Source organism: Typopeltis vanoorti, chromosome 5 (assembly GCF_054136105.1).
Source record: "Typopeltis vanoorti isolate ZY-2024b chromosome 5, IOZ_Tvanoo_1.0, whole genome shotgun sequence".
Lineage (NCBI taxonomy): Eukaryota > Metazoa > Arthropoda > Arachnida > Uropygi > Thelyphonidae > Typopeltis > Typopeltis vanoorti.
Window position 1 is genome coordinate 146,072,636 of NC_143553.1, and position 16,372 is coordinate 146,089,007.

General features: G+C 36.8%; 1 protein-coding gene across 6 annotated transcripts in view; it reads right to left on the reverse strand.

The window, feature by feature from the left end:
- The window catches only part of LOC150106916 (oxidation resistance protein 1A-like), a 324,024-nt gene that overhangs the window by 77,861 nt on the left and 229,791 nt on the right, over positions 1-16,372 (reverse strand). For all 6 annotated transcript variants that reach the window (XM_090393372.1, XM_090393376.1, XM_090393375.1 and 3 more), the window contains one exon: positions 9,996-10,158. In XM_090393372.1, the coding sequence (XP_090249498.1) occupies positions 9,996-10,158 (163 nt within the window). The remainder of the gene's footprint in view (positions 1-9,995; positions 10,159-16,372) is intronic.

The window sequence follows — 16,372 nt, forward strand, 5'->3', positions numbered from 1 at the left end:
CACTCTTTCCTCCATTCCTAATCTTCAACAACTTCCAGAATATTTTGCCACTTTCTTGATATTTATTTTCTATATTCTTGCCAAAGTCCTCCCATGACTTTTGTTTAGCTGGTTTTACACACTGTTTAGCATTTTTGCATTTTTCTCTGTACTCTCTAAGAGCACAAGCTGACTTATTTGACAGGAACTTTTGATATGCTTTCTTCTTTTCCTTCACTGCATCTAACTTCCTGTGTCCACTAGGGAGTTCTGATTTTTTTATCCTTGCAGACAACTTCAACAAATGCCTCTCTGGCAGAATCAATCAATGTTTTCTTCAGAGTTTGCCACTGAATCTCCAAGGTTTGATTCCTGTTCTCAAACTCTTTCATTTTTATTTCAATAATCTTTGTGTATTTTAGTCTACAGTTCACATCTAAGAGCTGCTCAACTTTTATTTGCTTTTAGACTTTCTTACATGTTATTCTTTTTCAATATGAAATTCAATGTTATCCTGCTCCTGCAGGATAACATTGAACTCCTTTCTTGCAGCCGGCATGAAATTTTGTCATGTTGTACCATCATTTTTTATTTTGCTTTAACCAATAAACATACAATTTGGTTGACTAAATCCCAAATTGCCAGCCCATCCTCGTTCGTTCAGTATCTGAGTAGATACCCAACAGGGTGCATCACAAGAAGGTGAGGATTGGACGTTAAGTCAGAAGCCCTGGTCAGTTCTCTGCATTCCTTTAAAGGCTATGTGGAGGTCTCCTCTCAGTTATACAGCTTTGACCCTTAAGCATCCTGCCAGGACAGTTAGCAAATTAAAAACCGTCTAATAGCTCAAGAGTGATGGTGAAGTATTGGAAAATTTGGACAAACAGAATGGCTACAAAATGATAATACTGCTGCATTCTTCAAAATGCTACTGCATGAAGCTGTGTCATAAACTGGAGTAGACAATGATCAGCTGATATGGATAAATGGACAAACTGATGGACAGACAAGTTTATGGAGGAACAGAATTCAGAAAGCAGGTAACTAGTGGTATGCTCCAAGACTCTACACTTGGGATACTATTTAATTTGCACATTAATGGATACAGGAAATGATCTGAAAGGAAATTCAGTTGTTCAGGTAAAGCAATAGTTAATAAAGGTGATGTAGATATCAGTTAAATATATTGTACAGAGAAAAGTGGCAAGTACTTGGGAATAAAATGATAGCTAGCTATCTATTATGTGATGAAAATGGACTGCAGAAAACTGACGAGGTTAAGGATTTGAAATGCTGGTGGAGAAGTTTAAGTTCAGAAGGCATATTGCAAACATGCGTATCCGGACAGTTTGTCGCTGACAATTCATTGTGGAAAAATTGATTGCCAACAATTCATTGCTGGAAATTTAATCATGGGGAAAATTAATCACACGAAAATTCATCGCAGATATATATGAAAAAAAATTTTTATTTTTAATTTACGTATAAAGTTATTCATATTCTTTCTTACTACAAGCTCTGTAAAATGGAATATTAATTGTTACAGAAATGGGATAGGATGGTGAGGGAGAAAGAGCACCATATTTAAGAATATGTAGGGAGAATAGTTATATCCAACTAATATCATGGCAATCAATTTTATAACTAATATTATGAATAAAAAAATAAAGAAAATAATTTGTAACAGATGGATGCTGTATTTATTTTAAGATTTGGATTTTTATGAATTTATAAAATAATTGTTTGACAAAAGTCATTATCTTGAATCAAGTTCTGGGAGAATAAAATGTACTGGTGACTAAGATAATTAACAAAAAAAAATGATAGTGGCATTATTCTCAGAATGATACAATCTGGAGGGAAGAAATATGAAAGGATCTCTTATTTGCACTGGCATTAAAAACTAATTATATGATAAAACAAGTAGCAAAAATAAATGTAACTTGTAATATAATTTAGATTCCAGTTACCGAGCAAACAGCAAGCAACTGCATTTCTGGGAAAAGGTAACTGAATGTAGCTATGTACGCGAGGTAATCTCGTTAAGTGTTCTCGTCAGTGCGAAGGATTATTGCACTTTCTAATGGATATGACAGTCAAATGCACTCTATATCCATTTTTTTTCAACAGGTCTGACTCTTATCCAGGATTTGCTGGACATGTATATATGTCCTGGCCAGTTGGAGTCTAACCCTGCAGAGGTCATGGTTGAAAAAAATTGCAGCTTAGGTCGCATGTATCCGAGAGATACATTCATGACTAGTAGAAGGTCTGAAATGCGATAAAAAAAAACACTACATTATATAATACATGATGGTTTATTTATTTTCAGTTACAATCTAGAAATTATTGGGAAAAAAAAAAGCAACTAAACCAATACTATACTGACATCCGAGTTTGTGGTATCTCTCAGATACAATTTACTATCAAGTACCACTTTCACATTCGACTATCATTCTCATCATCGGACTCTAGTAACATTCGCTGAATCTCTTCAATATCTGATGGATTATCCTGTCGATATAAAAAAAAACTAAGCCAATACTATACTGACATCGGAGTTCGCGGTATCTCTCAGATACAATTTACCATCAAATATCACACACCTCTATATAAGTTAAACCAAACTGACTTCAATTTTCTAGTGAATAATGCTTTCAACAAATTTTATTCTGCTGAATTTTCCCCCCGTGATGAATTGTCCATGAACTGGAAAGATGCAGCCACATAAATTACATAGATTTTGATCACTTAGGATGTTTCTTGGGATGAGAAAAATATGAAGTTCCAGAAATAAGTGACCAAGATAGTAGCAATTTTTTTGCAATCCACAAAATTTGTAGGCTACAAAATTAGGAGCCAGAAAAAGGGAGATATGATAGATAAATTATAAAAGAGGATTGATACAAGAAATTTTTCAGTACATGTCTAGTGTGTTTTTTTTTGGTGGGGGGGGGTAAATAATACTGAATAAGTATGGTTAGCAATGGCATAAGGATTAAGGACTAGACATTTTTTGCTTGGAGAGTGAGTGAAATGTACTGCCCTCTAGAATGCTAGAGATTTTGGGCCAAAGAATATAAAAAAGAGGAGATTCTAAGTTGGAAACTCAGGTAAATTATTATCATCACTTGACCTCCATGGAGTCAAAGAACTCATAACAGTCTATACTCTTATCCCAAAAGATAAAGTTCTGCCTTGAACCCATTCAGTTTCCACATTCACTTTCAGGCAATGCATTTCACTCAGTCACTCTCCATGCAAAGAACCTGCTTTTTGTTCCCCTGCTCACACTCTCCTTATACAGCTTCCATGGATAGCCTCTACTTCTATGAAATACCTTCTCTACATTACTCTGTTAACAATCCCTCACCAACTTATGTCTCAATCATATCCCCTCTTCTATTCATAAGGCTCTGTAAATTGCATTCCCTCAATCTCTCCTCATATTCGACATTCCACTAACTTAGCAAAACCTCTGGATCTTCTCCAATAGATCCTCATTTCCCTGAAAACCAGACAACCAAATCTGTGCACAGTCCACATGTGAATTGATCAAAGTCTTACATAGGGGAAACATAACCTCTTTGCTTCTGCATGTCAATGTCCTCTTCATTATTGACATAATCTGTCAATATTATGTCATTTTTTTTTTTGATGTTCTTACAATTTTCGCAATGTGAACTCTAAACTTCAAGTCTGTCGACCATCGCTCCCAGATTTTTCTCATCTCTACCCACCTCCTTCAAAATTTCTCCATTAATTGCATGTATACTCTACATCCCAACCTTGCCTACCAATTGCAAGACCTTGAACTTCACAACATTCAACTGATAGCTCTAACTGTTTGCCCACTCAATCTGTTCAGATCCTCCTGCAAAGCCACAATATCTGCTCTACTTCTCATAGCCCTTCACAACTTTGTATCTGCACAGCTCCAGTTAAGCCAGTTCCAATGTCATTCATATCCACATTAAACAATAATGGTCTCAAAACAGATCCCTGTGGCACTCCACTAGTGGACTTTCCTCTTTTGGGATACTACTCCATATACAATCTACTAATACCTGTCCAGCAGCCAATCAGCTATCAAACTTACAAGTCTTATCTTACCCCATCTGTATCAGTTTAGCTACTAGTTTTATCATATGACAACTATCTAAGGCATTTGATAGATGCTTCACTTTATTGAGTGAGGGTCACTTTAATACCTAAGCAGATTGAAACATGACCTCCCCATGTTATCAGTGAGAGTCAACATGGATTTGTGAAGGAACACTCTTGTTTTAGCAATATACTAGCCTTTTATGATAAAGTTACAAGAACATTAGATGAGGCATATACTGCCATTTTCCTAGACTTAGCAAAAGGCATTTGACAGGGTGCCACATAAGCTGATATTCAAGTTACAGCACATGGATCTGGATGTCAGATTGGTCAACTGGATTCAGGATTGGCTGTCCAATAGGTATCAGAGTTGTGTATGGTGGGGACAATATCAGGGAAGTAGAAGGTTAATTACTCAACCAAGTGAGTATGAAGTATCGCATTTGTGTATCCCAAATTTTAAAACCTTACACATTTAGTTCCATTAAACTGACATCCATTTGTTTTACCATCTTTCCAGCTTATTCAAATCTTTTGAAGAGCCAAAAACCATCACTGTTGCTAATAGCCCTCTCAAGCTTCAAACATCTGAATATTTCCTTGTAGTCGAATGACAATATTAGTGACATGAAGACTGAACAGTAATGTTCAGACTTCATGAACCCTGTGGAATTCCAATTGTAACCTTCCTACTCTCTGATACTACTTCTTCATATACAATATCAGAAAGCCAGTTACCAATCCATTAACCTGATATCCAAACCCATATGATCCATCCAGTGGCTTTAACAGGACTTTAAGGCCCACAACCTTCCAAGCATGCTTGGATTTCTTAAATGAAATATGAGGATAAGATGGTCAGCCCTATACCTCAAAGTATTCTTGACTGTAATCCATGTACTTTCACAGGGCCTGTTTGCAGGATGAAAGACCCCAGATAAACTGGCGGAAAAAACCCTGCTGTCCATGCCCAAGACCGGCTAACTTGGTTATGGCTGAGGAAGATCTTTAAGCTCCTCACGTCATCAACGGGAATCGAACCTAGGACACTCCTTTGCCAGCCATATGGTTGCGAAGTGCAAAGCCACTAGCCTAACTGTGCAGACAAAATTTGATGCAACTTAAAAATCAGCTTGTCATGTGGCATCTTGTCAAATGCCTTTGGAAAAATGATAGTATGCCTTATCCTCATTCACTGCTCTTGTTGCTCTATTGTAGAAGGTTGCCACATTAGATGGTACATTTTTTTTTTTTTTTTTTTTTTTGCAACGATAAAAAGGACAAGGGAGGGAGAGGAAAGTGCTGCTGATGATAGTAGGAGAATTATGTCAACATAAGGTACACATGAAAGAGGGAAATAGTGGCAATGGTTTTGAGGCAGTGTTGTTGGATCCTACTTCTTAATCTATGCTATGGATCCGACATGATCACTATTACGATGTTCTTAACAAAATAGAAGGTTGCTAGTTGATTTCTAATACAAATATAGAGAAAATTTATATTTATAGACTGCACCACTCTATATCTGAATTAGTTCAAGAATTGAAGAAAAATCAACCTTCAACTATCTCTCCTTAAAATATATACTGGCCGAGTATATTTGACTTACTTAATTCACCCGCATTGGTTCGAATATTTTATGAATGGTGAAGTAAAAGAGATTCAGGCAAAATACAACTTTAGATAAACAAAAACAAACATTTAATTTTAAAATCACAAATTATACACTTAAGATCAAAATACTAAATAAGTTATTATAAACACTTCAGCCTTTCAGATAATAAAGTCATGCAAACTCAGACAATGGTAATTCTGTTATCTGTAATACAGTCTTCTCACAGTTCTTTAAGTTCTAAATACAATAAAATCACAGTAACACTACTTTACAAGCAAACACCTTTAAATTTACACTTCAGCTAATTTCCGAAATAGTTACTGTTAGTATAGGGAAATTCTAGGATGAAACTCGCACACTTCTCTGTATAGGAATATTAATCCACGCGTATTAATGGTTGGAATAATCTTACCGATAATCTTCTATCTTCATCTACTTATACATTTACACCTTTTACAACTGTAAACACTTTAAACAGTAAACGGCACTCATTAAATAAATTCTTCTAAGCAATAACTGAATTAATCATCCGTCACAATACACATAAACATTGTTGCATAAAGTACTACTGATCACTCATGAAATAAGGCAATACACAATTCCTTAACTTTAGGTTTTATATGCACAGTTTTTCATTCCTCCAGCATTCAATTAATTCTTTAGGAACTATAATTCTAAGCACAGCTAATGGTAAACTTCAATTTTTACAGCCTCTACTATTCTAGTAACTCCGTGCTTTATTTCAAGATTCTGTGCGTCCTTGACAGGTCGGCCCTGAAATTAAATCTCAACTCAAGTAATCACTTAGCTATCTTCCGTAGCTTTATTTGTTATTCCAAAACTTATAAGCTAACCGCTTCTCGACTAGTAGACTTTATTTAGCTGCTTGAGTGACTTGCCAACTCGCTATTATCGCACTGTGATTTTCAAATGCCCCGATTCCAACCTAATGCCAATCCCTCTCTAATAAATCTCTAATGCTTCTTTTCCAGCGTTCCTCACTTTTTATATCAGTTTTTCCTGCCTAAATTCTTCGTGATCTCTTTAACTAATTCCTTTTTAGTAAACTTTCAGCTTTCTCCCCACGTTCTGTTCCAAAAACGCGCTCGTTCACTTACATACGTTTCCATGACAACCAAACAAAATATAATAAAATTGAGCTATTGCATAACGCTAAACTTCTACAAATAGGAATAAATAAGGAATATTTACATTTCAAATAATGCGCAGTTAAATTATCAAATACAAGTTCTTATAATATTAACATAGTAATAATTAAAATAGCTTAATATTTAATACAGTCTTTTCATTATTAATACATATATCTTGATTAAATAAATATTAGACAAAATTAAAGTAGTTATATGAATATTAAATTGTAAAATAAGTTTACGTTAAATAATATTTACAAGTCTAGCCTTTGTGATGGAAGATCATGTTGGATTCTGAAGCAAATAATAATTACTCTAATCTCTACATAATCAGAATCCAACAGTGTCATGCAAGGTGGAGGTTGATAGGAAGAAACTTAGTTGGATGTTGCTGTAGGTCAGGGAATGTGGAAGATGGTAATGAAGAAATGTATAAGCAACTTGGGTTAGTGAAAAAAAGAGAAGGGCGATTATTATGAGGAATTAATTATGACAGTATAGCTCAGAATGAAGAGCATTTGGGAATCTGGAAAATGAATTTCAAGTTCTTGAGAGAACTCTCTCAGACAGTATGTAAAGGAGGACATTATTATTATTGACACCTCCAAGGTGTTCCAAAGACTCATCGAGGGAGGACACCTACTCTACAACTGTCTCCACCACTCAACACTCCAACTACAGCAAATGACATCATCTATGCCATCTACTGCCCACCACTAGTATTTTGACAGACAATCACAAACATCCGTGCCCATAGCAGGATTCAAACCTGCAGCCTTTTAGCAGGAGAGCAGATACACTAACAACTCAGCCAACCAGATCAGCCATGCAAGGGTTGAGATTTAGATCTTATCATTTCAGAGGATGCAATTGTGAGAGCATTTTGCTCTTTCCTCCAGTTAGTGAGAGTGATCATGAAGTGATATTATTATTATATTTGACCATCATGAAGTCAGACTGATGGTGGGAGGTTCTGCTTATTTTCTCACAAAAGAGACCTCGGGATCTTCTCCACTTTTGATAATGCTCAGCTCAACAGTCAAGACCAAATCTCTCATCTTGAATTATTCTTATTCCAACCTTCTTTAGCATCAAATTTTATAGCACAGCTTCCAAAAAACTTTAGAATCTTTTTCTGCTCTTCCGAATAGTTTCCCTATATAAATCCCAAATCTGGCCAAGCTTGAAATACCACTCATGCTTGAGGTGGTACACCATAAACATGAGTGGGACCTCCCTAAAAATTCTTGATGCTATTCGGAAAAGGGTAGTTCAGATTCCACTTCCCCATAATGGATCAATTTCTGCATTCTCTTCTACAGATTTCCATGGCTGCTGTTTGGCAGAACTAGCATCCATTATGCCTCCTTAGGCAGAACTAGCATCCATTATGCCTATTATGCCAGAACCACAGAAATTCACTCGATATCCTTTGACAGTCTAACTGTACACCAGTGGCAGCCCATATACATAAGCACTGCGACACTGCAGCACCCCCAAGGAAAAAATGAAATGAAATTTTGTTTGTGTTTATAAATAACAATGCTCACAACATATAAATGCATGTGTAGAGGCTTAAGTGCTGTGAGGACATCATGTTGGAGGCTTAATGGAATGTATATAGCACTCAGAAAAGATTAACATAGGTTTAATACTTCCTATATTTTGTCCTAGTCACTAAGACATCTTCAGGGATTACAAAAACAACCAATGTAACATGAACACAAATATTATACAATACTAAGCCCAACCACATGGGTGACACTAAAGTCCTATCTAGGTGGAGCACCCTCTAAGGGCAGTTGTAGGTGGCCTGGAATGTAAGGTGGGACCTCCGGTGATAAGTGTTTCCCAAATCTTCGGAAGCTCAATGCAACCATATTTATTGAGATTTGGTTGATTTCTGAGAGCTGCTGCTGTTTCCTAGAAGCTCCACCTAGATAGGACTTTAGTATCACCCACGTGGTTGGGCTTAGTATTGTATATTTGTGTTCATGTTACATTAGTTGTTTTTGTAATCTCCGAAGATGTCCTGGTGACTAGGACGAAATATAGGAAGTATTAAACCTATGTTAATCCTTTCTGAGTGCTGTATACATTCCATTAAGCCTCCAACATTATATAAATGCAATACAACATGTTAAAGGTTACAGCTTATGTTTTGACATTGATTGAATAGTTAGTAATGGGAATTGTTTGATTCACGCTTTAGATTACGAAACAAATGCACTGCGATCTAACACCGATATTCGTTTGAGCTTATCATTGCACGTCACGTCATTCCGACACTGCCTAAACGGCAGTGTATTTTTAGTATGCTTACGCGCATTATTTCTGTGAGATATGAAACGTTTATTATTGGTGCATGTTCGTGATGAATTATTTTTTGTAAATCTTTTGTTAAAATAACAATTATTTATTATAGATACAAGGCTGAATTATGACAAGTATTGAAAATATGAAAAGAATTATTTTTTTCAATTATTGTTACACAAAACAAATGCACTGCGATCTAAAGCTGATATTCGTTTGCGCTTGTCATTGCTATTGATATAAAATTTTTATTATTAGTGTTTGTTTGTGGCGAGGATTAAATATTTTTAATAAAGCAATTTTTAATATGTAAATTTATTTATTAATAAATTCGTTATGATTATGAAAAAAAAATTTTTTTTTTTTTTTTTTTTTTGTATATGCAGCACACCCACTTAAAATTTTCCCTAGCCGCCACTGCTATACACTCACAAAAACTGCTACTCCCAATCATCTTTCATTCCATTGAGCTCAATTGTGTGGATGAGTACTCCTGTGAAGCATTTCCAACCTCCAACAGTTCACGAAGAACATCAGATTATGCTGTTCCTGATCCTTGCCCACATACAGCATTTATTTGCTATAGACCCTTCTGCCTTTTGTATGTGGGAGTAATATATATTAAAAGAAAAATATGACAATAATTGATGAAAACATACAATTAGTAAGGAAGAAATGTTTCAGATCATGGTTGGTTGGAGGTAAGGCACTCAGCACAGGTGGAAAACAAAAGTCAATATTTTTAAAGGTTAATCCATTTTTCTTTATTATAATAATACAAGATAAGTTGCATTTTTTTAATTTTTAGCATTTCAAAAAGAATACTGCACCTTGTGTGAGGAATACTGAACCAATACTGTCTTTTGACTCTCTTCTTGGCATAGGAATGAACAGGGGTAGTCCACTGTACCTTTTTGTCTTTTGGTCGTCCCATTCTTAAACAGAGATATAAAGGTGGTTCTTCATATTCTTGTATTGGCCTATTAATTAACTCTAAGTTGAAAGAGAAAAGCAAATCATTTTATATCTTTAATAAAAGATCAAATGAAACTTAATTCTTAAATTAATAGAAAACAATGAACAATTTTTTTTAATAAAAAAGTCAAAAGCATGTTCAATTCATTTCTCATGGAATGAAACATGATAGCCTCAACTTATTCCCTTTATTTAGCTCTTTAGTGACAATTACAAGATAATTTTTAATAGAAATTACAGCCACTACTAATTTGAATGACTGTCACTAATGGAATCAATGAAATTAACCCATGTGAAGTTAAGATACACGGTTGCCTGGTGAGCGGAATGATCATGCCTGTTCCCTCTACAACAAACTCAGATTTGAATCCCACCATGGGTATGAATGTTTGCAATTATCTTTTAGGCAGGAGATGAATTTCATCAACACGGTGTCAGACTACCACTTATCTAAATTAAACTGGCCAAGAAATTATATTCTTGTTTTATTCAATTGCAAATAAAGTTTGAGAGAAGAATCTTCATGACTAAGCTATTTGTGTATAAAGGCTGATGGCTTCACATCAATTGCTTCAGTATCCTGCAATGCAAAATAAACATCCTTTCAGGTGTGTGTATGATGTGTTATTGCAAGGGTCACTACCTACAGTGGTTTGGCTTTTGAGGTCTCATTAGCAGAAGCCAGCCTCAGAAAAGAAACTAAGGTTGAATTAATGCAGAATTCAGATAGGTTACATTTACTAGTATTAAAAAGGTGTATCACATTATTAAAATTCTCTTGGTTAGAGAGTGAGGAAGGAGGTTTTTTCCCCACTTGGGTTGCAAATTTAGCTTGCAAAGATATATTCTTTTAAATCCTTATACAATGGAATCGTAACCTCTCTATTTCTGTATGTCAGGGTTCTCCCAATCATTAGCATTATTTGATATGATGTTAAGTGTAAGCAAACAACATAAGTATCTTCATGACTAGGCTACTTGTATATAGAGGCTCATGACTTCAGCATTATTCACTTGGGTATCTCTTCTGGATCCGACTCCCACTGATGAGACTTCAATAAAATTCAAAACCAGTCTGGGTAGTGACTCTTCCCACGAGGGTGCTCGTGAGTAAGCGTGGCAGAAGTTAGAATTGGATGCGAGATTCGGAAGTTCAATTGGATTGGATGAGGCAAGAGATGAAATGGATGCGGAATGAAATTAAGAAAATTCGGGTAAAAACTATTAAACTACACGATGGCATGAAGGAGTTAACGAAAAATGAGCGAGTGGAGTTGTATTGCGACTCCATTATTAAAGGTGTGCTGGATGATACGATGCACAGGATATGTTTTCCAGGTAGTAAAATGAGTAGTGATTGAGGCATTGGATATGATGCAGGAGCGAGCAAAAGAGTTAATAGTTTTAATAGGTACGAATGATTTGACAGAGGATAAAGAGCAAGTCAGAATGGATATTAGGAGGCTGCTTAGAAGGATAAAAGAGAATAGTGTGACAGGAAGGGTAGTCAGCATGTTGCCTAGGTATGACTGCGGTGAAATGAGGCAGAGAGCAAGGATTATGAATGATATGCTGGCCGAAATGTGTGAGGAGACGGGAGTACAGCTTGTTAATGTGTGGAATAAGTTTGAGTGACGAAGTGAGATGTATGGAAGCAATGGACTGCATTTGAGTGGTTATGATGTGAGTAGCTTGGAGAGACTGCTGCTGGAAGGTAGAGAAGTGAGTAGATAGAATAAATCAGATCAAGCAGGAAGTGATTTGAAAAAGCAGGAGAGTAAGACAGGAAAAATTGAGGTGGTAATGAATGCAAAAGTGAGTAGTACTAGAAAATGAGAGAATGGGTGTGCAAGAGGAGCAGGGAAATCGGGAGGCTCAGGGTGGACAGGAGTACACAGTGTGAGAAAGGTGGATGCTCAAAGAGGAGGTGAGAGCATGTGTAGACAGGAAAGGAATGGGATGACCTGGGATCAGGGGCAAATGGTTGGAATTGAAGGGGGTTCTAAAATTAAGAAGCAGAAAGGGAAATGGTCCCAGTCGAGCATGGAGAGATCACATCGAGTTAGTGGTATCAGTGGAACTAGCTGTAGATCCAGAAATGAGCTGTTGTGTTTGTATACAAATGCTAGAAGTATAAGAAACAAGGCAGATGAAATGGTTGCACTAATTGCATCTGTTCACCCAAAGATTGTCGGAATAAGTAAGACATGGTTGGAAGAGGATGACATCCTGACAGGAATAGAGATGGAAGGGTATGATGTGTATCATGATGATAGAAGAGGTAAAAAGGGAAGGGGGAGTGTTATTGATGATAGAGAAAGAGTTATATCCATACAAAGTAGAGATGCAAGATGGAAATAGTGCCAGTGGTTTTGAGGCAGTATGGTGTGAGATAGAGGTGAATGGAATCAAATACTTGGTGGGATGTTGTTATAGACCAGGTAATATGGATGGTGGTGATAATCAAATGTATAATTAAATTGGCCAAGCAAATAAGAAAAGGGGTGATCACATTATGGGTGATTTTAATTATGGCAATATCGACTGGAATGATGAGATAGCAACTGGAAGTAAAGAAAATGAGTTTGAGTTTTTAAGGGATAACTACCTCAGACATTATGCAACAGGGGGGGCACACAAGGATTGAGGGTCTTGAATTCGGTCATCTCATCAGAGGATGTAATTATAAATGAGGTGTCAAATCATCCATCAATTGGTGAGAGTGACCATGAAGTGATTACCTGGGTGGTTGACAGCAGTGTGAGGACCTCTGTGAGAAAAGGGTATGTGTAACTACAAGGGGGGGGGGATGATTGTGAAGAGCTCAGGAGACAGCTTGCAGGTGTAGCATGGAACGTGGAGTTAGCTGGGAAAGAGATCAGTGCAGCTTGGGGAATTTTCAAAAACTGTCTAGTAGATGCAATGTCTAAATGTACTTAAAGGGTGAGAAGGTTAAATAAGGTAGGTGTGAGATCGATGAATAAAGAGATTAAGCATGCGATAAAGAGAAAAAGGGCATTGTGGAGGCAGCATAAGAGAAGTAGAAATAACCAATTCCATGAGGTCTACAAAGACCAGGCAAGGAGGGTGACTTGGTTGGTGAGGATAAATAAAGAGAGGTATGAACAGCAGTTGCCTAACAAAGCCAAAAAGAATCCTAAGAAGTTCTTTCGATATGTAGTCAGCAAAAGAAAGAATGATTATGGAAGGATGACATTGATTGGAGAAATGGTATAAAGACAGCTGTTGCAGAATGTGTGGTGGAGATACTAAATGAGTAGTTCATTCTTGTGAATGCAACTTCATGGAGAGGTTGAGAGCAGTTGATGATGGGGAGGAGATACTTACTGTAAGTGAGGAAGAGGTGTTTGGGGAGTTGAGTAAACTAAATGTTAATAAAGTTAATAAAGCTGGGACCAGATAATATATCACTACGTATTCTGAAGGAATGTGCCAGGGAGTTAACATCTGCCTTGACATATTTTTTTAATATGAGTCTTGCACTTGGTCAAGTTCCTAAGGAGTGGAAGAAGGGCAAGATTGTGCCACTTCATAAAGGAGGTGATCGAACTCAAGCATCAAACTATAGGCCTGTGTGTGTCAGGTGTTGTGATTAAGCTTCTCCAACTTAATCACAACACCTGACACAACACCTGTGTGTGTCAGGTGTTGTGATTAAGTTGGAGAAGCTTGTGAGAACTAGGATCCAGAGTCGGGTTGACAACAATGGTATTATCTTTGATGGACAGCATGGATTTGCTAAAGGGAGGTCATGTTTTAGTAATCTGCTTACTTATTACAATAAAGTGACTGCTTCCTTGGACAGAGGAGAAGGATACGCAGTAATATACTTGGATTTCGCAAAGGCTTTTGATAGAGTACCTCATGATAAGTTGACAGTCAAACTAGAGCAGATGGGGTTGGATATTAGATTAGTGCATTGGATTGGAGACTGGCTATCTGATAGGTAGCAACAAGTTGTGCATGGGGGTGCGATATCCAGGAAAAGGAAAGTCATGGAGTGCCTCAGGGGTCTGTTTTAGGGCCATTACTATTTAACTTGTATATTAATGATATTGGCGAAGATTTGGATGGAGATATTCAATGGTTTGCAGATGATGCAAAGTTGGGATGAACCATGAAGAGTAGTGAAGATGTTGTGGCTTTACAAGAAGATTTGAATAAACTGAGTGATTGGGCATGGAAATGGGAATGAGAATTCAATGTTGCAAAATGTAAGGTTTTTAGAATTTGGAAAACAAAGATGGGATGCAGAATTTATGCTTGGTGAGGATATATTGTTGGAGGTGGAGGAAATAAGAGATCTCAGGGTGATAGTGGATAAGGATCTAAAATTTTGGGGACAGATAGCCAAAATTGTGAAGACAAAACAAAGGCTTCTGGGAATGATGCGGAGGACACTGACGTGTAGAAGTAGGGAGATTCTTGTTCCATTGTAAAGGCTTTGATTAGGCCACACATTGAGTATTGTGCCTAGATTTGATCACCGGGTATTCAGAAGGATGAAGAGATGTTGGAAAGGGTCGAAAGGTGACCAACTAAGGTAGTTTCTGTCCTCTGGAATGTAGAGTACGAGGAAAGATTGAGAAGATGCAATTTGCAGAGTCTTGTGGACAAGAGGAATAGGAGAGATATGATAGAGACCTACAAGTTAGTAAGGGGTTGTTATAGGATCAATGGTGGAGAAGTTCTACAGAGAATAGTGGGAGATCAGGGGAGAACTGGAGGTCATCCCTGGAAACTTTATAAAGAGGGTGTGAGTAAGGGAGTGAGAGGCAGATTTTTTTCGTGCAGAGTTGTGAATGATTGGAATGCCTTGCCTGAGAGTGTGGTGTCTGCAAGGAGTTTGTGTTTAAGACATGGTATGATGATGTGTGTGATAAAAGGACCTCCCAGATGAGTCTTTGACTCCATGAGGTCTTGGGGTAATAATAATAATAAAACTCCAAGATCCCTAGCCTCATCAGTTTCTTCAATCATAATCTCACCAATATAATACCACATTGAATATCTAATCACACCAAAATACATGATCTTGCATTTGTCATTGAAATGACAGCCATTTTCACATGCCCACAATTCCATCCTATTAAATCATTCTGCAAGTACTGCATCAGCAGCACTCCTGATTACCATGCTTCTTTGCATCATTAGCAAATAACTGTATATCACATGTCAAATCTTTCCCAATGTCATTAATGTACAGATTGAATAACAATTGACCAAAGACTGATCCTTGAGACACACCACTCATTACCTTGAATCTTGTAGATTCATACCCTCCATATCGACATTTTGATGTCATCAGCAATTCTCTTATCCATGTCAATAGTTTATAATCCAATTCCATATTCTCTAATTTATGCAACAGTCTTCCATGTTGTATGCTGTCAAAAGATTTAGTAAAATCCAAAAGTATCAGTGTATCCATTCCCTTGTTTAACGCAGTGGTAGCATTATTATAGTTGCTAAAACATGACCTTTCTTTAGTAAACCCATGCTGTTTGTTGCAAAGTACAGATTCTCTGTTAAGCCATTTCTGAACGGCAGCCTTAACCAATTTTTCCAAAATCTTCATCACTCTTGAAATACTGATTGGTCGATAGTTGAATATGTCAGTCTTTGCACCACCCTTGTGCAATTGGATTACCATACATTCTTTTCACTCTTGTGGAATCTTTCCTGTTCTGATAATCAAATTATATAGCCTGCTCAAGGGATTAGACAGTTCAGCTGAACACTTTTTAGCATATGTGCTGATATCCCATCAGTCTTACTGGAGGCATGAAGTGGCTTGTGAGTTCCATTTTTCAGAGCAATGCCTAATATAAAACACTACATTTATTATGGCAATGAATACATGGGAGCTAAGAGTAGGTTAGTGTTTATTGGTGCTGTTGATTCCATGAATGGTTGGCTCCTAAATTCTTGTGTAGTAAGATTGTTTCCTTCTGTTTTGAGGATATGATTCATCATAATATACTGTATCTGTTCAAAATATTCCAGTATCCTTCTGATATTCCATGGATCATAATAATTGAACATACCAAAAAGGTTTGCAATTATGGAGAGGATAGGTCTTGTAGATGCCTGGATATTGGGAGAAGAATGGTCTTTCTGGAGAAGTAAATACAGGATGCTTGTTTCCTAAGGAGATATGAAGGCTCTAATTTAATAAAATTATTTTCATGGAGAAGCCATGAAAATAATT